This window comes from Monomorium pharaonis, chromosome 2 (genome assembly GCF_013373865.1).
Source record: "Monomorium pharaonis isolate MP-MQ-018 chromosome 2, ASM1337386v2, whole genome shotgun sequence".
Classification (NCBI taxonomy): domain Eukaryota; kingdom Metazoa; phylum Arthropoda; class Insecta; order Hymenoptera; family Formicidae; genus Monomorium; species Monomorium pharaonis.
Window position 1 is genome coordinate 27,058,661 of NC_050468.1, and position 23,554 is coordinate 27,082,214.

General features: G+C 37.0%; 1 protein-coding gene across 3 annotated transcripts in view; it reads left to right on the forward strand.

Moving 5' to 3' along the window:
• LOC105836567 overlaps nt 1-23,554 on the forward strand; it is a 35,000-nt gene that overhangs the window by 5,312 nt on the left and 6,134 nt on the right. Inside the window, exons 1-5 of one of the 3 annotated variants that reach the window (XM_012680676.3) lie at nt 6,746-9,165; nt 10,224-10,324; nt 20,857-21,193; nt 21,541-21,697; nt 23,181-23,550. In XM_012680676.3, the coding sequence (XP_012536130.1) occupies nt 10,316-10,324; nt 20,857-21,193; nt 21,541-21,697; nt 23,181-23,550 (873 nt within the window). In that variant the 5' untranslated portion in view covers nt 6,746-9,165; nt 10,224-10,315. Of the gene's footprint in view, nt 1-6,745; nt 9,166-10,223; nt 10,325-20,856; nt 21,194-21,540; nt 21,698-23,180; nt 23,551-23,554 lie in introns of those variants that run through there. The other 2 variants (XM_012680675.3, XM_012680677.3) reach the window with 2 other exon arrangements.

A 23,554-nucleotide genomic window follows, 5' to 3' on the forward strand; every position in this document is an offset into this window, starting at 1 on the left:
TAATACTATGGCTATCTTTTCCATAAAAGTTGTAAAAGATGATTAATATTTTAATCTTTTGATAATATAAATTTTTTATGAAGTATTTTCTCTTTAATGTCGATATTAAAAAATAATAAAAATAAAAGTATATTTTGAGCATTTAAAAAAAACTATAATCATCATATCTGAGTTTACCCTACCAATGAAACAATGATTGTTGAATTAATATTAATTTTTTTCTGTGAAAGGTCAATCAAAATATGAAGAGTGACGTAAATGAAACTTCTAAGAAGGGAAAATAGGAACAATGAAAGAGAGGGCGTTAACGCTTCTTCTACGTTCTATTGTTCGAATTTTTTTTTCGCTTGCACTTCTCTGTCACTCTCGTTTTACATGCGACTTACGCTCTGATTTTTATTTCTCGCGCTCTATTCCAAATTCTCCGCTGTCTGTCTGTCGTGTTCGGTTCACCGTGCGGTTCACGCGGAGCGCGAAATTTACGGTAATGACGCTAAAAAACGCGCGAGCGCGTAGGTCGACGCGTGGAGATCGTTTTTGTCGTCACCGGTAGGGCGGGTTTCAACACAACGGCCATGTCGCTATTTTCTGCTACAATCGCCATTACCGCGTATGACGAATCCGTTAAATCTTACTTTTGTATCTAAGAGGATTCACATTCCATATTTCTTTTTATAACATATATGAATTTTTAGATTGTATTGTTAAATTTATTTTGAGTCAATATTTTATTTACTTATAATATTTTTCGAGTTATAAATAACGTAGAATTTAGAAACTTTTGTAAATTAAGCATTACAAATATTGATCTTCAAGATTGAATTTAAGAATTTGATGGATAAGTTCTGTTATTTGTTGTAATTTTGATTTTTATCTTTATAATTTAATGTTTTAATGTTTAAACGAAGAACAGTATATTTAAGAAATGATCAGATCTTAAATGGAAATTTCTTTTTCGCGGTTTCCGTTATTCGATTTATAATTCAAGAGCTTTTCAATTACCAATTATCACAAATATGCTTCAGATTGATATATAATGATTCAAATATGAAGGAAATGCGCGTGCGAGAAACTCCGAGCTCCGTATAAATTAAAGAGTCTTACATGATTACATATAATACGAGCGTAATGTACGTAACAGGTCGCGCGGACAGGGTAGCCGTCGTGCGCACGGTTTCGTAGTGCTTTGGCTTTTCGGGCCGCAAAACGACGAAAATTGCACACTGCGGCGTGTACCTTACATCGCGGTTGCGGCGGCAGCGGCGGCGGCGGCGGCGGTGGTGGTGGTGCCGCCTCCTCGAAAACCGGTCCTGCTGCTGCCGCCGCCGCTGCCCGCTGTCGATTTCGCCTGGCGAACACGCGATCGCCATCTTGGATCCGGCAAGGATGACGTCACTAGTACGGGGCACGGTCGCTTTATTCGCTGCCGCTTACGCGCCTCGCATAGGTGCGGATGTACGCACGTTCCTCGCCGTGGAAAATCGCGCTGGAAATTCGGCTGGATAATTGGGCGGACTTGTCTTGAATTTGAAGATAATCGAAATAAATAAAATTGGTCCGTGATAAATAAAGAAGAATTAAAATATGCGCCTTTTCCCCCTTCCTCTCGCAGTTTTGAAGAATTCATAAAAATTTCTCCCCTTTTTTCTGTAGTAATAAAACATGAAGTTTTATTATGCCGAATTGCCAATTTTAACAAAATATTAAACAATAATGGAGTTTTATTACTTTTTTATAATGCTATATTTATGGCTAAATCGATTTTTTCTTCTTCTAATCATAACTTAAGTAAAATAGATCTACAAAGAACAATTTTGTTGAGGTATCTAAAACGGGGATTTTTTAAATTATGGATCACGAGCCGATTTTTTTGTAGTTCACAAAAATTTTTTTGCTACAAAATTCAAATCAATTTGAAATAATTTTATTTATAACTAAATAACTAAATAGTTATTACTAAATAGTTATAAAACTTTTATGCATGATTTGCTTTTATATGATATTAAAAGATTATCAATGGCAATAGAAAATATTCAAAATTTCTTACCTCATATTTTGAGAGGGGAAGAGAGAGAGAGAGAGAGAGAGAGAGAGAGAGAGAGAGAGAGAGAGAGGGAGAGAGAGAGAGAGAGAGAGAGAGAGACAGAGAGAAAGAGATTTATTAAATTATATTTAATAAAAATTAGAAAGTAGAAGAATAAACTAAAGAATAAATATAAATAAATAATCACTTTATACTTCTTTTGTTCTACTTTTTTATCTCTATATGTATATTAGACTGGTCACGGATGTCGTCGAAAAAAATGACAAAAATTGCAATGAGTTTAAAAAGCTCTACATTAAAAAATTTAGCTATGTATATAAATTTTAAAATACGTTTGTTAATTAAAATAATTATGTAGGATGTTTAAGTATTTATGTTAAGCAATACTGTATAAATATTCGCGCATCCAACTTTGGTATCCTACATAATTATTTTGATTGGCAAAATTATTTTTAGATCTGTATCTAGCTAAATTTCAGATAACCTAATAATAACTTTTCTTTACGTTCTAAAAATTTCTATTTTTGGAATACATTGTATAAAATTAAGAAACTTCGTATTACGACTTTTTGTGGGTATCTTTTCTCTCTCTCTTTCTCTCTCTCTCTGATATCAATCTTTCTATCTACAATACATAATAGATAAACACGAGAATTAAGTTAAACTACCGCTAATTTACGTTGCTCAATTTATGAAATTTAATCTGAAAATCGAGAGGTGATAGTCAGAAAATTGCTCTCTCTCTACTACCTCTCAATTATTACATTATGAAATTAATGTCGAAACTTGAAATGGCTCTTTTAAACGTACAGAAATAATTATACGATTTGAAATCTATATTATGAGAATGATCGATAATTACGTTAAGTTTATTAATGTCTTGATTTCTCTATACTACGTATTTATCAAGGTAATAAGATTAAATTTTAGTTTAAATTTTTGTATATACATATTCCTATTAAAACAAATCTTATTTTAGAATAAGCACGCACGAGACATATAAATTATTGATATATACGTATATATATATGTAGAAAATTGATGATTCTAACGTTGTTAAATGCAGACTAGGAATTAGACTAGGACAGATACGATTGCGGATAATTGATTCAAGAAGGGTACAAGTTTGCCACTGTGAGATCCGTAAGCTCGATAAGCTGATCCCCATGACGTATAATATAGATGTTCATGGGTAAACTATTTGCGATGGAATTATTAAGCGCACGGAGGCGCGTGCGACCGTTGCGATTCGCATGTAATAGTGACTTTGTGCGTGCGTAAGCACCGTAAAAGATTTTAATAGCATACCATTAACAACATGAATATAAAAAAAATTGCATGGAAAATGGCCACCGTGCACGTTACATTCGCGGTAATATAAACGTCTTTCCCTTCGGCGGCCATTACGCGAATCTTATCAACGACTTATATTTCATAATTCCCAGCTAACCTTCCCTTCGGTTGTCATACGCAATCCAACGGAAACTACAACATTCTGCGTCACAGACTCGGGTTAATCGTATGCTTGAAATACATTATTATATATGTTATTATATGCCTATCGTGCGTTGTTCCACGTTTTTGCCGTGGACGCGACCCATTTGCGCGGACGTATAGAAATGTAAATCGTCTTTTTTTTTTTGCAGCAAAGATATTTCACTTCGAAATTGACGCATCAATATCGGGAAAGAATAGGAATAATCTGATTATTCATGACGTCTGTCAATTACCAAGCTCTTTCGTTTCAATTATTGTCCTATTGAAGTAGGCAAAGTCAGTTTATTGTCACAAAAATCGTGAGATTTATTGTCATTTTGCCGCATGTATTCCATGGTAAACGCCTTCAATTAAACGGAGTGATAAGCATGACTGTGTTTCACATTTTACTTTCGTTTCACAAATACGTCAATCACAGTCGAAAATGCGATTAGATTCGATTAGTTCGATTTTTCGCTCGAATTCCGGTCGATTTCTAGCGACAGCTCGTTCAGCTCGTAACTGGTGATCACTAAAACGCGATCTATTTTCTTTCTACACACGCATACACACACACACGCACACGTACTACGTCTGTCCCTGACGCAGCAGCTTTGCAACCATTCACTTCGAGCTAGAATACACTTTCGCAATAGCAAAAGTGTGATTGCTATAATCCGCGGCTGCAGCGAGACAGCACACTCCACAGCTGTCCCCGCGCTCTGATATTTCGGTTTTCTTTTCTCCCGCCTTGATCCCGTTTGTATATCCGTTTCTTTGGCGTGCACGACAAGGCGCGAGACAAGATCGACGCGATCGTTATGCGGCGGTCGCCGATACACGCCTGAATGGATCGATAATAGAGATAGTAATGCTCTGGTTCCAGTTTTTACTCCCTTCGAGAAACAACTTTCAAGTGATAACTTGTTACATTATTTGCTTTATATCGACGCGTATATTTTTCATACTGAGAAAAATAATTCTTACGCTGTAATGAGCTTTTATATTTATTTTATAAAGCGTTACAGACATGCTTATTTTTATCATTGCAAAAGTAATGGTAATTATATCACGATTTCAATGTTTTTGCCTTTTCTGTCTTTTAGAAGACAGATGTTTTAAGTGATACTGTCTGTTGTGCCTGTTTTATTAGCCGTCATCGATTATCGCTAACGTTATATAAAGAGAATGTTATTATTATAAAAAAGGACTTCCTAACTATATTAATTCTACGTCGCTTTCGAGAAAGTTTTGGTAGCTACAAGTGCATAATGATTTCCGATATTTTTGATCTTTTTATTTGATCAGAAGTTTATCCCTGTTATAATTTATTTTTAATTTATTTTACGTATTTAATATATTTTATATACACAACATATGGTAAATTTATGGAATTGGAATAAAATTGTGCATAAAATTCATTTTCTAATTTATAACGATTTACTATGGCATAATAAATATTATACAAATGCAATAACCGATGAAAGATTACTATATGTTTTGCACCATCTTCTTCTATACTGTTGATTTTCTTGTTACGGTTTTCTTTTTTCTTCGGTTTCCTTTTTCGTGTTTTAACAGAGCAGACGTCACTGTATTTTTGCTTTTTTTCCCGGGATATTTACGTGAATACTTCAATAATATTGTATTTATATACAGAGTATATAATATCAGTGTGTTAAAACTACATGCAAGAAATCGCATATTGTTATGCATCGCAGAGTGTACCTTCGCCTCATTTTCTTTTTATACCGAGACCGTAAGAAGCCCGAGCGGTTTCGCGATTCTGGAAAAAGGAAACTGTAATTTACTCAGTCAGAATAATCCGTGATGTTTCCGTTTTTCTTTCAGTTTCCTCTTAACCCGTTGCTTATTCCGTCCTCTTGTTTTGCGGACGCACAACGGATTTTGCTCAATTATGTTTTATTATATGTACATATCTATAAAACATCTTATAAATAATATTTTGTTTGGCTGATCTTGATATTTATTTTTCCGCCTCACACAAGTCAATATTTTTCTTCTGCGAGCAAAAGCGTCTAGACCGAGTAAGATATAAATTTGATTTATTAATTTCAAAATAATTTATCCTTTGAAATGTCCCATCGTATATAATAGCGTAATAACAATTCATTTGTCGTTTCAAATTCAACATCCTTTCGCAAAACCAAAAAGAGGTCCAGCATCCCGCGGAGTAGGAGCCCCCGTCGGGGCAATTATTTCTCACCTCGTGCTAATTATACTGATATTTTAGCCGGACGTCTGGCTAAAAAGAAAAATCGAATTCCGTAAATCCGTATCGCGGAAAGAGCGACCAATAAAAAGAGATCTGCGGCATGCACTCGCGTACGATGAATAGGCTGCGTTATAATTCTCGTTTCGCCTCTCTCGCGGTCCTTTAATCCGCATGCCGGTTACGTTTATCCTCCTACTTTTCGTACGTCCAGCGATGCGCGACGAACGCAACCGCGCGCGCGCGCGCGCACGCGTGAATGTGTATACGAGCGCGCGCGTGCGCCGCGGCATGCAAGGGCACACGCACGTGCGCGCGAGCGCGCACGCGTACACCCGTGTATCCGCGCGCGGCCAGTGAAAGTCGAGAGACTTTGAGCGCGGGTTTTGCGCAACGAGATCGCCTGTTGTCCCCATCGGATACTGGTTCGGCTTTAAAAGGCTCGATCGCAGAAAGACATTGGAGACATTCGACGTGACTGGGCGTTCACGTCATACCCTTGCTTCCAAGAACGCGACACCGGAGGAAGCGCGAGGAGCCATCTCGCGTAATCGATTGAAAAAGAGATGCTAGAGATGATTTCAGCGTGCTAGATCGAGACCCTTACTCTTATTTTGCTTTTCTTTTTAATACAAAATGAAAATCTATTGTTTTGCAATCGATATTTTGCAATCATGTTTATTAATGATAGTTAAGCAATTTAAAAAATGCGAAAGTTAAAAATCAATTTTAGAATCTTAGAATCAATCTTAGAAATCTTGACAATTAAATGTCTTCGAGATTTCTATTAGCATTATATAACACACATATGCGAAGCAATAATTTTGTGCATATTTAGATATTTATGTAAAAACTATATATTTTGTTTTTTTATTATATTAATATTGTCATATAATTATGCACTCTTAGCAAAAAAAAACTGTATTAAATTGTTTCAGAATAAATGTTTTAAAATATTAAAAGACATAATTAAGTGTTTATTTTTCTTAAAATGATATTGATTAATTTAATAATATTTCTGTTACACATATTCTCAGTATGTTTTTATGTTAATTTTTATTTTTTGACATTTAGGCTCGGACCTAAATCAGAACGTGGTGTACAAAATTTATGAGCTTTTAAAACGTTTATAAAACGCGAACAGACATTGACTAAATGTTACTTGACTTCTGAATCGTAACGACAGCTATTTGTTTTTCTTCTATTTTATGTATTCCCTACTGTTGTTATAGATGACATTTTGAAAGACGATTTAAAAGATTACAACAATTTTCGCCCCAAAAATATATCTATGTTTATATGAAGAAAAAAAAAAGAAAAATTGCGACAACGTTGAGTTCGTGATTGTGAAATGATTACATCTCTTTCCGTGTTTTTCTTGTCATTTTGTTTTTTTAAAAGTTGCCTCGCATAGTTGCCATCGTGCGTCTGCCATAATACCAGAGAGTCCTTCCGTCTGTCTTCGAAAAGATTCTTGCCAGCGAATGTCAAATATAATCCTGTCATCCTCTCTTCTTTTTTCCTCTTTCTATTTTCTGACTTCTTTCATCTCATACGCAGCCGCTTCCGCTTTTGTAGTACAACGTATCCGACGTGATGGAACGCACAGTACGTACACACATCTTTTCCCCTCCATGCGGAATCGTCGTCGGCCCGGTGATACTTTTATGTAATAGTTTCACGGAAAAGTATAAGTCACCCTGCTGCAGCACGACATCCATGAGTAATCTCGACGGCGACGTGTTTACAAGCACTCGAGAAAAGTTTTGTCATCGTTTCCTAGCAAAAATAAATCCGGGGGCGATACGTAAACCTTCAATTATTTAAATAGCTCGCGGAAATTATTTTAAGAGGAAAAGCGCTGATTAATACGCGCACGTGATTCACCCCGATTAGATGCAGCAAATTGTCAAGGCAATCTGTTTTTCCGCGTATTTAAACCGATTATTATTTTTCTTATGGCGTTTATCATTTTTGCTTAGTACGTACATATGTATATCTTTAATTAAAAATTTCTTGTAGGAAAACTCTCGAAAATTATTATGTTTGCTTCTAAAAGATACGTTGTTATTCCGAAATAGTAGTACTTTACCCGATTAGTTCGAGAAAGTTTCTCCACATCTACATAATGCATAAATGCATTTATAGAGAAAGTCTCTCTTCAGATAAAGTATCCGTGGTGAATAAGTTAAGTTAGTTTTCTAGTTTTTTTTTTTACTTTTACACAGTAAGTTACATTTTATCTTCTCTTGAGTTTTTTTGCGCAAACTTAAACAATGGTGTATATTGTTTGGACAATAAAATTATAAATTTTCTTTACTTATACTTTGGTAAAAGAATTAAATTTTACATAACACATTTTACGTAACATATTACCTGCATTAAGCTGTTTTATATAACGCAGCTTTACGCACATTTTATAAATATAATTACTTTTTAAAAAACTATATTTAAGTTATTTATAAAATACAGTAAAATATAATACAGAAAAAAGAATGAAAAGAATAGAATGACAAATTTTTTTCTAATAAATAATTTCTAATAAACGTATGTATATTATAAAGACTTTTTTAGATTTAATTGTATTTTTAAACGCTAATCAAAATTCATAGTCTGTTTTTACTTACAGTAAATTGGACGTAACAAACTTTCAAATTCAAAATGTCTTTCTCCGAGAAAGAAACGTACTTTCTTCTGAATACACACCCACATATTCCCTTGAAACTTCTCTTAATATCTAGAACTGTTTTAAATATAATAGTACATAACATTCTAGGTATTAATAAAGATATAAGAACACAAGATTCTCGAGTTTCCCGCAAGACCTTAATTCAATCTATTTTGATAATTGAATCTGAGAAAGGTAAAATCAAAATGTAAATTGTGCTAAGAAATGCAGTTCTGTTGTCTGCGTTCGCACTTAATAAACAAATTGAAGACTCTTTGTTCCTCGATATTATTCAAATTACCGCATCTCAATCTCTAATATCTAAAAGTACACGATTGCATGCAAGGCATCCTGTATACATCGTTCTCTTTACGTTCCCCCAACAAGGGGATCGCGTTGGCGGTATCGCGTGGGACATCTCTCGAAACCTGACCATCATCGAAAGCCTTCGTGGATTCTTTCGCTGATGATCCTCATTACATCGCGAGGTGCAGGCGCGCGGCTTTTACACGGCTATATTCAAACCACGTATTCCCAACGCGGAGAGCCCCCGTAATCGGGTACGACGATCACGTGCCATCGCCCGAAACAATGTCCGTGTGTGCTCAGCGGTGCAGCGGCAGTCCGCGACTTTAAGGAAATTGGTCGACGAGAGTTGTACTCAACAAATGCATGTGTGCCGTACGTGACGGCGCACGTACGTGCACGTACATGCACGTTCGTGTGCGACAGGAAGCGGCCAAGGTTGGCGACGCATCATCGTACACTGTCATAGAATCGATTACATCGGGCGTCCTTGCCAGAGAGAAGTGTGCCAGGCATTGTAAAAAGAGTGTTATATTAAATTCGGTTGACATTGTGCAACTTTGAGGGAGCTCGGCGTGTTTTTCACGCGCATTTTTACGACGCGCGGTGCCAGCGCGGCTTTTTGCACCCGCGGGGATACAAGCGCGCGAGGAAGGCCCGGAGAGTTTGATCCGGCTGGGATTTCTTAGACCTCCCATCATAAATCTCTCGATATCTTCTTAATCTCACTCTTCATCTATCTTCGCCGAGCCGTCGTCCTCTTCTTTTTAACGTTTGGGAGTATAGAGTGCATTCTCAGCCGCAATTACGGAGTACGGCCTAATGAAACTCTCTCTCTCTTTCTCGCGCGCGCGCACGGGGGCCCCGCAAAGGAAGAAGCGCACGGAGCGCGCGGTTAAAAGCCTACGGAAACGCGGAACGCGATAACGATAAGGTGTTAACTATGTATTTCTGATAATAACGTGTTCCGACGGAGAGAAGGGGCGCGCCTACCTTAATTACTTTTCGAATGAGGAAGCCGCTAAAAACACGCAACGTAGCCGACTCGGTTCGACGATCGCGGATCCAACTAGCCCCTCGCGGCGGGAGTTCCCCTGCGCTCCCCGTGTGCCCCCGTGAGCTTATAGCGATTCGTGCCAGTTCATCCATAAAATAACAGACGATGCTGAATTATTGGTGAAATACCAAACTGGCAGTTCCTCCTCCCGAGGAGGTTGCCTCGAAACGAAGCGTGAAAACGGAGCGGCATCTCGCGCTCCTCCGCTTCCCTCCGCGTTTTATATACATTTCCTGATTGATCGGTACGCGGGATTCGACCGCATGATTCGCGCACTTATGCCAGGTTGTCGCGAGCTTGTACTCGCCTGTGTATTATCAGCCGGTCAATCACGCCGGTCTTTTATGCGTATATTACTCGCGACGTCCGCATGTTTCACGCTCCGCCGAGATAACTTTCACTTAAATAATCCCGGTAATGTTACTTCGGTGATTTTCAGGACGGCGTCACGCCATGCGTCAACCTTAAATCTCTCACGGGGGAAACGAGGATCGGGAGACGGGATCTGCGATCTGTGAACGGCAACTTAAAATGTCCAAGGTATGTCAAGGATCTCTCGATTAAGGGGACGCCTGGAGTGATCGTCGAGCTTGATTGACGTAGATGATATGTAGAATCATTCGTGCACACCATTAAGATTTTGTATGTATTTCTTTTCGTTCTCGGTGCAAAGACCAGTTTACAGACCGATACCAATACGTATATTTTAATTCTGGAAAAGAACCAACAAATCTTTGAGAGACATATAATACGTACGAAATGTCGTTACAAAATTTTCGTAGCAAGATTTCGTATCTATTTCTTTTACGGGTATGTAAATCCTTCTCCAGAATTAAAGTATACATATTGGTATCAGCCTGTAAACTGGAACTTTACGACAAAAATGAAAAATATTCAAACGAAATTATAGAAATTATTGCTCAAACGGTAAAACAGATTGTCTCCAGTCGCCCCTTAAGCCACCTCGATTCGCTGGTACAAGTCATTTTCAAGCACGTCTTAAATTGCTACGCGCATAAATAAGGGATTTTAATCTACGAAATTGATCTTTAACTCCCGGGTCAAGTTCCAAGAGCGAATGTACCGAATCTCAAGACTTACTCGAGAGCAAAGCTCCAACGAGAGCGAAGAACTCTTCGATGCAAGAGCGGAACGAGAAGTGACTTTCAAACTCGCGTGCGTCCGCGAATTACTCTCGAGGAGCCCGAAGTTTTCATCTCTGTGAATTCCTTTCGCGTTCATATCATCTCCACTAACATTTCACTCCCACCGTGAAATCCCCCTACCGTCACGTGAGTCGACGCTATAAATAGAAACCGCGCAAGGAATTTGAGCTAATCACCGTTAGCGTGACAGGCTAACGGGCTGTCGTCGTCTTCGAAGATAGACGGATTGTCGTCGTCGCCGTCGTCGTCGTCGGGTTTCGCACGGAAAATCCCCGGGACAGGCTCGGCGGACACCTCGGCCGGCGCGGCGGTCAGCGTAACCGGATATTTCGTTATACCGTGTATACCATCATCGCGGAGCGCGCGTTACCGCGCGGTGGCGGCGGCGGCGGTGCAGTCTAACGGTGCAGTCGGTCCGGCGCGAGCGCATCGGAGCGTGCCCGGGACTCTCCTTCGTTCGCGGTCTCTGGCATCACGCGGCTCGCCGCAGTCATCGTTAGACGCGCCGAGAGAGGGACGCGGGGAGGAAGAGAGAGAGAGAGAGAGAGAAGAACGACCGCCGCGGGACGACGCGGTTTTCCCTTCGATTATTCCTCGGCGCGTTTTTTTCCCGCCGCTTTCGCTTCCGACGTGCGGATCTAACCGCGATGCGCGGAACGACGGGATCCATTGTGCGACGGGATATCCTCTTCCACGTTATTTCGAAGAATATAATTCGGGCCGTTCTCGGGGCGAATAGAGTCTTGTTACGTCGTGTCGGCGTTCCGCGGGTTATTTCCGCGGCTCTCTTACCCTCGCGTGTTACGAGGATTCCATTCCGCGATCGCGTTATTAATGCGCGGTATATATTAATATAAATTGTAAGCTGCGGAGCCATTATCCTATTAAATCGACAATTTAGCTTATTGTTGGGGAATAATGCCGCTAGGAAATTTCTTACGGCTTTTTTTCCGCCGGACACGGTAGCCGACCGCGCATGAGAAAGGCGCCGGGGAGATTGCGCCAGCGGAAGACCGGATATCAATCGCATCCTTTTTTTTCTCTCTTTTTTTTTTTCTTCTTTTTAACAGTCTCTAGCCGCCGAGCGGATAATGGCCGTGCCAAACGTATCTCGGCATCTCGTGACGTGAAAGGGTTGAGGCCTGATGGATAAACACGATAGAAATCGCAATAAAATCCCGCGCATTGCGTCGGAGCGCAAGCGAGCCGATCGTTGCAGAAAGGGCATGACTCGACTTTTCTACGAAAATAAGTTCTATCAGGGGGGAACACTGGTACCGTTAGGGTAGCCTCGGCGATCCGCGCATGAAGGTCTCTCGAGTCGTGCTTAAGACAAGACTCCTCTACGCAGTTTCCGTTCCTAATTTGGACTCGGTGAAAAAGTGATAAAGATACGCGCGGGAATATCTTGAAAAATTTATCTTTCATGATATACAAAGCATTTCGAAGTTTTTTAAATCGAAACGTCATCACGAGAAAATCGTGCAAAATTAAGTAAATAATTATTTTGCAAATTTTTATTTCAAAAAGCAGTTTTTAATATATATATGGGTTTAAAGCCGACCGGTCGCTGTGTTAATAATCGTCTAAAGGTGATCGTCTAAGCGTCTCTAATCGATCAACTTTAAGTCCTTGTATCTCAAAAACTACTGCTAGTTGAGAGTTAACTGTTTTTGCAAATTTTTATTTCAAGCATCTGTCGTTGTTACTCACAAAATTAACCAGCCAGGTTTAAATCATTAACTCTCGTATCAAAAATTATTATTTGAAATTAAAATTGACAAATAACTATTTTGCTAAAATTTTTCGAGAATTTTCTTGCTATACTATTTTAATTCGCAAATTTCCCGGGACACTTTACTGTAACGATCAAGATATTTCGCAATATATTCGCAAATATAAAGATAAAAGATTTTCCATATCCTATCTTACGCTTTTGATAATTTGATGGAAATTAGATATAAAAATTTAATATTCTACAAAGAATACTTTGAAGAAGAATGCAAAGCTCTTTCTACGCATCCGTTTTCTCTTATTTTATCCTCAGCTCGTGCGTGTTTTTATGCATGTTGTTTGTCATACAATTTTAAACGTCTTTCTCTCTACAACGTACAGAGAAATAGACATTTTGCATTCTTGATTCACCCATGCATTCCCGTCGCGAATAAAATTAAAGACATGATTGAAGCTTCAGTAATAGGGCTATTATTTTCAATTTCGAGATGCCGCCGAAGACAAACGTTCGAGGAGTACGAGAATAATTAAGGATCATAAAATTATTTGCGTAATGGCCCTCTTAAAGCACCGCGCGAGTATACCTCGTTTCTCAGCAGCCACAGGAGGTTGAGAAGTGTAATATTACCGAAGGGACTGTGTAATATGATTTAGCGCGCGGCGTACGACGCTCTCTGCATTAAGGGAGCTTTTTTCCTCTTTTATTTCGACTCAGCTTCTTGTACGCGATATGTTAACGCGACGTGCAAGATGACACGGGCGGATAATATCGCGCTGGAGCCATTGGCCAATTAAATTGCGCTTTGTTATTTCCTATTAACTGTTCTTTTTCCATTTACATCGGCTATAGCCGCATCAATTAAATAATTAAGTAAGCGCGCGATCCGCTGCAGCACGTTCGGAGAGAGGAAATGCAGGAAGCAGGAAACGCTACCACTGCTATGAGATTCTCCTGTGATTTCTCGCGCGTTACTTTCCGCGGGTTCACAATCTCGAGGATGCGGCTCCTCGCCGAACGAATAGGAAACTGTAAAGTCTTTAACAAATGATGAGAATGAGAAAGTGATATATACAGGTTTTCTTTAAAGTCCGTCATCACTTTTTCTATTTCAGAAACGGTTCAAAATTACAAAATAAGGTAATATACATGCTCGATCATTTTGAGAAGTTATATTTTTAAATAAATTTGATAGATTGGCTAGATACTAAAATAAAATAGAACTGCGTGAATATTTTCATCGTAAATGTTGAATATTTAACATCTTATTATCTTAGCGAAGTGAGTCCTTAGCAATTCTATTTTCTTTCCTGTATTCAAAATATACCAATTAGTTTTTCTTTCACATACATTGAAAATATTAATTTCAAAGAAATACGATCTATTCATGAAGAATGTTTTTAACATAAACTTTTTTAGTTATATTAAGCTATAATATAAAGCTCGTCAAATTTTCACGATAAGCTTATCGAATAATCCGTCAACAGAAGGAGCGTCATAAATATGAGATGGTCTGTATCTCGTTATTTTTATTTATTTATTACAACATCCATCACGCATCTCAATGCGTTTTTTTTTTTTTTTTTTTGCTAATCGCTCTCGATGTAGTTTATATATAGCGCATCCACGATAATTAATGTAACTATCTCTGCTAACGTGGTATCCGACTAATAAATGGATCATCCCATCCGTCACTCTAATCGATTACTCTTGAATTATGCACTCACCGCAATTTAGGGCTGTAGCAAGTCTTATTTTAGGAACACAAGGGTGAGTATAGGCATAAATAAGTCGAATCTATTTTTACTTTCAAACAACTGATAGCCAGTCCGACGTATAAGTTACGGTTGCATATTTATAGCCCGATAATGTTTCTTTAAATGCGCGTCTCTCACTTTTACGCATTTCTTTTTTATATTTTTTAATACAATCTTATACTTATCATTACACAATTTTTTAATAAATTATTTAAAAAATTGAAGATAAAAATCTTTGTAGAAAAATGTCGAGTTACACAGTTACACTGAGAAAAATTAAGTAGTGTACCCGATTGTTAATTTTGTTATAGATGAAACTCTAGCGATAAATATACAATATTATCCAATCATAATTATCCGATAAAAGATAGACAACCGATTTGATTTCTCATCGGATATATAATCAGAATATCCCTTTGTTATTATAGCATTAAATTATTTGATTAAATATCAACGGATATTTTTCAGTGTATGCCCGAGTTATACGCAAACAAAATTGTTTAATATTCATTTACATAGAATTTATGCGTTCCACTCTGTGTAACCGTATTCCACAATGTTTTACTTTACGACATTTCAAATGACATGAGATAATCAAAATAGGATAAACGACGACAGATTAGAATAAAATTCATGCATTATAAATATAAATAATAATAATAATGTACTTATTTAAAAATGTTTGCAGTATTTTTTATATTATGTTATATGTTATCTTTTTTATTTATTACTTACACAAAAAATTAATTATAATATACTTGTAAAATTGTCCAAATATTATTATTAATATATTATTATCTCATGACATTTTCAAAATTTTACAATGTTCCTAATAAAAAAAGTAAAGGATAATACTTTTAGATCTGAAACTTCTCTTTTGCAAAAGTCACTTTATTGTTACTGCTTAATTGTTACGGAATTTACGTCTGTAAGATATTTCCTTGTTCTAGAATACATAAAGTTCAGAATTAAATATAAGAGTAATCTATTTCAGTTTATCCATATTAATGGATTTAAATGAAATAAGGTAATGGACCTATAAGCTGTAACATTTCTTTGTAATATCTTTATATTTTTATTTTACATAGCAATAATAGTAATAGTACATCTACATATTTAATTAATTCATCAACCCATTACCTCGAATTAAAAGAATATATAATTCGTTACTCACTACGATACGATACGCAATAATAGTGAAATTGAAACGCTACGTTGGCGTGTAAAGAATAAATATGTCTAAATTAAAACGAAGCTGCAAAAATAACCAATGTTTCGAGAAATAATTGCGCTACGCGCATAAAAGCGATTATAAATGGTTAATTTCAACAGTAATAAATGAGCCAATAAATATTCAGCTACACTCACCCCGTGGGTTATTCCGTCGTTTGATACCTCCGTTTCTTCCTTCTTCCCTGATCCTCCATTTCTTCGTTGTTAATCTCGTGACACGTCTCACGATACTGTCACTCACAAAACTAATTACGATCATTACGAAAATACGATAATTGCATGACACTTCGCAGGGGACACTTCCGATATCAAGACAGATGTCACGCATTTTATTATATCGAAAAAAAATAACGCGGCTGCAGTGTGACAACATCGAGCTACGATTTGTTGAACGAACAGCGAGATAGACATTTCGTTACGACGTTACCGCAATAAATGAACTCCGAATGAGAATTTTAATAAATAATGCCGTTAATGATACAAATTTATATCGCGCGATTGATAAACGTTAAAGTACGGAGTTAATTACGATGGCACTTATTAATCGAACGCGTCGCGATGTCAATCCGAAGTCGGCCCGCTTTCGCTAATAATCGAGAAATTCGTGACCCTGACCATTATATTGCGCGGCATGAATTGATAAAACCGAGATAGCGATTAATTGACACGATTGAAACTCAAACGCGCAGATCCCACGAGATATATGTATTAATAATAAACAGTTGATGTAATACGGTTTTCCGTTACGTTTAAATCATTTTACTCACTCGCGCGCGCCGGTGATTAGCGTGTTACTTCGCAATCCGCGGACACGGTGATTTACGTCTCAGAATGCAATTACGTTTAATTGCGAAAAATTAGAAGCGCAACGAGAAAGAGAGAGAGAGAGAGAGAGAGAAAAGAGTGGAAAAACGTTTGAACCCGAGCGTTGCGGGAAAAAAAAAACAATTATCGTCCGTAAATATTTGCTACTCGATAATTAACAGTTTCGGAATCCCCCGTTTTCTGCCGCCAGTGAATGAATCGGTGTACTTTATCGTGGGGTGATAATCGTCATTTAGTTTACATTCTCTTGTTGTACTTGTCGCGATTGTATGTACATTTCAATGAGGGGTAAGAACGCGACACGCGGGTCGAACGACATTATCGAAACATGTGGTTAAAGCATCAGCCAAATATTCCCGGTACCACGAACATTCATCATATTTTTATCAGATGCTATTGTGTTATATTTTATGTTCTACTTCTTATTAAATTATCATTATTATCAATAATGTGACGATTTCTCATTATTTAAATCGCGACTTAATCACGATTATCGATTCGTATTCTTCGCATGCAAATTAGTTCGACGGAATATTTAGTAAAGCGCGAAGCACAATGTACTCGAATATATTATATAACAGTTTTTTAAGGAAATATTCGTTGCTCATCAAAATTTCACAGTGAAACTATCTATAATTACGATTTAAAATTATAATTACGTTTCTCTGCCGCTATGGTTTCCATTTTAAATCGAACGGGAGTAAATCGAGCGAGAATAAATGTTAAATGTTCTGTCCCTCGTATGTTTGCTTAGGTAACCGTTTCGTCGACACAGTTGTTAGTGGCATGAATTAATCGCGCTTCATTATTTTACTTGTATTCGAGTTATATTTATTTGCAAGATAATAATTTTATTAATTAGTTGCAGTTAATTATAAGGAAATAGTCTCTCGGAATAGAATTTCGAGAAATAGCAACGATACGCAGAACAAATCGCACTGCTGCCTGCGGACTCAAGTATTGCCACGCGAATGATGTAAAGTATACTTGTGCAAAGGACGTATGCCAGGCAATCCATTAATTACGAAATATTTAACGTTTTTGATATGAATATTAAACATTTTATTCCTTGTATTTTAAATTTATGAAATTCATAGTATCGCTCTATTGCGTTTGAAATTTAATATGTTTATTTGATAAATGCAATTTAGTTTGATTTTTACAATTATTACTTATAAAATATCATACGAATTACTTATCGTTATTAAATTTTTGATGAATTTTCACGAGAGGAATAATATTGCGATATTAATAAATTAAGAGTTTTTCTTGCAATTTTACTAAACGAAAAAATGAAATAACATCATCGTGGAAAATATGACGACGCGTTTGTTTTCTTGACTTATTACAGTCAGGTCACGCAATTTTATTACTTTCGTGATATAAGAGTTTGACAAAAAGCAACCATAATAAGTTACAATTTCTGATGTTTTCTGCATACAAAAAAAAAATAAATTTTATTCCTTGTATATAAATTGAACCATATACATGTACGTTAAATATGATTCTTTTGTAAACGAATAATTATTCTGTTATTTAAATTTTTATTGCGAAAGTATTAAATAATTTGCAAGTAAAAGAGATTAAAACTTGTTGTTAATAATTACATTGAGCTAATTATTATGTATGTAATACTCTTATTATATGTAAGATACCAAAAGATACAATCAATCAAGTAATAGAAACCAAGCTGTCATCTGAGCCGTGAAAACCAATAACAGATCGATTGGCACGTGTACAAACGTAGTTAAGCGAATTCGATATGCGTATTTTGCGTGATACTCTTATTAATTTCTATCGCTTACAATTTAAAAATAACTATCGTTTTAACATTCACTTATTTTAATTTATGAGTAATTTTTAGAATGCAATATTAAATTACACCATCCGATGCAATTTCAGACGAATCGCACAGAGTTTTGGGTTAGGTCTTGAGTTAGGTCTACCAATAATCGAGATATTAATCTTTCAAATTATGCGAATGAGAGCCGAGAGAAGAGCTCGATCCGCTCGAGCCATAACACGGAAGAAAAAAATCTATAGTGAATGTATGATAAGCTTTCATTAATTTACTGTTCACAATTACGATAGAAATTAATTAAATTATTTGCCGATTTTATACGTTAATATCTCGATTATTGGTAGACCTAACCCAAGACAATATTGGACTTTTACGTTTATCTCGATCCCTTCCAACTTTTTACGAGCGTTGACCAGTATGTTTTGGGACCTTGTATAATGCACGCAGTTTCATCTTTAATTTTCATTTCAAATTGCAATCTATTCTTACTTGTTTAAAATTGTTCAAGACTTCGATCTTTCTTCGCGTTTTCGAATAAAGAGACACAACTGTATCGGGCGAGGGCCACGTCACGGGGATCTCATCTCTCCGTCGCGGATTTACAAGAAAAGGATACAGAGTTTTTAAAATAATCGTATTCTCGCTCTCGATGCGGCGAGCGACGAGCTACGCGAGTTTCTCACGCGCGGCTGAACGGCGGCGGCGAGCAACGAACGGCGAATAAGTAATTTGCCGCGTGTCCAGTTTTCAGCGAACGGTAATGCCCGCTGCCGCGGACTCGCGGAATCGCGAATTCCTCGGGCAGTCAAATGATTCACGCGTTTCCACGCGGATCCATTATCGCCGGGAGTATCGTCGTCTGGCGCGCGCGCGTAGACGCAGGCGTGTATGCGTGTTGTTCCGCGACGCAAACGAAGGAGGCGCGCTCGCGCGCGATACTCATCATTTTTATACGCAAGCACAGCTAATGCCTATAATTTGTACGTTTGCTTAAGTGCAATTACCGACGGTGAGCGCGTAACAGTATCTCGCAGGTGAGCGCTCGAAGGGCCGCGCGGGGCTCGCCCGGATGTAATCGCCGTTTCGTGTATTATTAAGCCTGTAATATGTCGTCCGTATTTTCCTTTTTTCTCTTCTCCTAACGCAGGTTGTACTCGCCTCGTTCGAAAACACGCGGGGGGGGGGGGGGGAAAGAAGATCCGCGTTACCGTACGACAATTACTCGCCTGAGATTCGCGGAACATTTAACTTTATCGTCTGGTAAGCGGAATATCGACGCGATTGAGATTATATATTGGTACGCCCGAACGTTGAAGATCACAATCCACGTTTTATCCACGTTTTATATCTCGAAAGGAGATATCGTGACGGATAACGGCTTTCTCTCTGCTCCAGTTCAGTAGAACCGCAGTCTAGCTCGGATACAACAACGTCTCTGTGCATATTGCACCGAAAATCGTTTGGTTATTCCTTTCTCTCGGCCCCGTAATCTTTTCCATAAGTTTCGAATTAATCCCCGTCTTAGGAATATTCGATCAAATCGCCATCACGACCTTGTATAATCGAATTCTTAAATCAAAATTATATGAGAACAAAATAAAATTTGAGCAAGTAATGTTTCTCGAAGAAACATGTGAAATGGTTTATTTTGTAAGTTTGCTTCAACTTTTTGTAAATCGGAAGAGAGGTACACGTTGCCGCGATGTTGCCCCCGTAGTATTGCAGTTCGAAAGCAACGTATAACTTCTGATACCTTGTATAGAGAATGAGACGTGAGCGACGGTGTGATCAGACCTACCTACGTGTACAGTCCCACGTGAATCGAGCAATGCGTACAAACAATGACGTAGCTGAGACGTACAAAGGGAAACTTACGTTCTGAAAGTCGCTCGTGGGAATATGGATAGCCGCGAGTTGTTGTTGTTGTTGTTGTTGTTTCCTCATGCCTCTCGGATGATACCTGAGAAAACAACGATACCGATCTTTGTAGCACGCACATTACACATGCAATGTCGCATTTGTTATTAGAGCTTGTTAAAGCATCAATTAGGTTAATTGCGAAATGTATGCGATGCCGCATCTTGAGATATAATAAAATCCATAGTCATTATGAAATTATTGTGGAGCTACAACTGTTAATTTAAGTTGTAAAAGGATTACTATGAAGTGATGACTTCTCAAGTTTCATACTTGAAGAAGAATATCATGGCGTTATATCACGTCGTGATACATACATGATATCATTGTGCGTGTTTAATAAAAAAAAAAAAAAAAGAATATTTTATCGTAAAAGAAAAGCGCGGGTTATTTTTTTCCCTTGGGCCTTCTAATATGTAATATTCTTGTATAATTAAATAACGTACCTGCAATTAATTACAGGTACATTAATTTTTCGCATCTTTATTTCTTGATAATCATATAATGATTTATAAATTTTATCTACATACTAGAATATTAGATTATAATGCTGATTTCTCTCTCGTATTATTTATATTCAATTTTTTTCAATCGAATCAATCGATTTTCTACGAAATTTATTTTATGTTTTCTCATTATAGATGTTGCCAAAACTGATACTTCTGCTCTGGGCGGCAATTCCGATTGCATTGTCCCAGAGCAATTATGCGTCGCAAGGCAACAGTATCGAATATCAGCCGGGGCTGCCGCCGAGCACGGTACTCGATGGCAAAGTCACCAAGCTGGACGACATCTCGCCGATTATATTTCTGAATCGAACGAAAGCATATCTGAATTGCGTCCAGGGTAGCATGGAGGTCGAACTCAAGTTTGAGGAGCCGTTTTACGGGCTGGCCTATGCCGACTTTGATCGCAACAGCGCCTGTATATTCAAAGGACGGGGCGCGACGACCGCCAAATTGGAACTACCTCTGAAAGGTACGTCTCCCCCATTAATTTAATTTGATCTTTAACCTGGCAATATTGTTTAGTTTGTAGAAACGTAAAAAATTTATTATACTTAGTAAGCCATAAATAATATAGTTGTTCTAAATCTAATTCCTGTTAAATAATGTAATTTTTACATAACATAATTTTTATTTTGAACAAACAATAATAATATTGATGATCTAAAGATTATATTCAATTCTTTTTTAATCGGATTAAATGTTTTCGATTGTTCTACTTCTATGTATCCGTTTATGTATAATTTGTATATCGTTTTAATTTTTGTTCCTACGGAACAAATTAAATTTCTTATTGCATAAAAATGATATGTATTTCAGGATGCGGTACAAAACAGGATCCTCTACGCGTGTTCACCAATAATGTGGTTGTTCGTTTTCATCCCGGATTAGAAATGGATGGAGATGAGGTTATCACTATAGTCTGCAGATATCCTCCACCTGTAGCACCGTCGCCTCCAGCGCCACCAGCGAGCATGTAAGAATTTTTTTGTTAAAATTCTTAGAGAAAGAAAGAAAATTAAATATACTTTCTTTGCAAGTTGACAGTAAAATTTTTAGAACATATCTTGATTAAATATTAACATTTCAAATTTACCAAATTATATAGCTAAATTATTTATATATTATTTAATTTATTAAACTTTCAAATAAATGTGTTACTAAAATAAATATTATGATAAATAGTATAACGGATTTATGACAAAATAACTCTTTCGAAAACGATATTTTTTAGGAGATAGTCAATGTAATTATTTTTTTGCATGTGTACTGTATCTCATCTCGCATCTCAGAGTTGAGTTCATATATTTTTTATAACTAAATTAAATTAAATGTTTTAGATTTAATTAAGAGTTAAAGTGGCTTATAAAATTAATTTAATCAAAAGTTACATTAAAAGATTTAGTTAAAAATTATGTAAATGTTAATTAACTCAAGTAAAAATAAAAGTTAATTTTGAAAAACATTATTTATACTAAATTAGAAAGTCACGATTTATTAAAGTTAAATTATCAAAACATTTATAATATAGATTATCAAATATATTTCATATTTTATTTGTAAATTTAGTTTATAAAATAACAAAAAAATATTGTTTTTGTAGGAGTGTAATTTTTCGTTTACAATTTTTTTTTGCAAAAAGATAATAACACAATTTAGATGTTTTAAAGATAATTAAAGTTAAAAATTAAATCATTTTAAATTAGTTAAGTTAAAAGTTATTAACTTTTTAATTTTATTAACGTTTAGCTTTTTAACAAATTACTACCCAACTTTGCATCTAATATTATAATTTGATAAATTTGATAAAATCGCAATAATGAGACACATATGTATTTAAAATAATTATAAGGTAATCCATTTAGGCTCAACATTCTCAAAATAATCGTACATCTTTTTACTAAAAAAAACCATAAATTACTATCATTATGATTGATATTTTTGTGATAATCGTGGCGTAAGAGTTACACGTCTGCTTGGCAAATCAGCAAAAGTACTTTTCCCAAAGCAGTTATAATGAAACATACGTGAGAAAATGCATCAAATAAAGATCTTCAGTTATAAAGAGTAACTTGAGGAAGATAATTGATATTAACAATACTATTATTATCGTAAAGAAGTTAAATTCAACGCGTGCGATTATTACACATTATTAACCTTTAATGAAACAAAGCAAGCAAGTATTTTTCTCCACTACCTAATCCGCGAAGAACGTATTCAGCATACTGCATTTGCCCTCTCGCCGCATCGGACGATTTGAATAAAGGAGTGACATTCGGTATTCAGAACGTGCCGCGGTGATGCACGTCTTTGTTTCTCGTAGCCCAGTTTTACTCCTGTGTATATGAGATGTGAGATATCGCCCGATGCGCCGTTGACTGCGGTGTCTAACGTCGATGCTGTTTCCCCTCGGGATTTCGGGATCGCGTTTCTTGCTCTAATCTGATTTTCGTTCGCAGAAAGGCAATGCTGACACCTGCGTCGGTGACCGAGCCACCGCTGAAAGGCTTCCAGATTCTGCTGATTATCTGCGCCATCCTGTTCCTCTCGTTGCTCCTGCTTGGTCTCGGCTGCTCCTACATGTGCCTGAAGCGCCGAAATGTGCGCGTGGTCCACCGGCATCCGTTCGAAAGTGCCACCGGTTCCGAGATAACGAAGCTCTCCGGCTCGTCCCTGAGTCACATCACGATGTTCGAGGGTCTCAAGATACCGCGCGCGCACGCCCTCCTTCACGCGACCGCAGTGTCCACTTCCGGCAGCGAGGCGAATCTGGTGATCGATCATTCGGACACATTGCCAAGCGATTATCCAAGCGAGAGTCACTCCGAGGTGA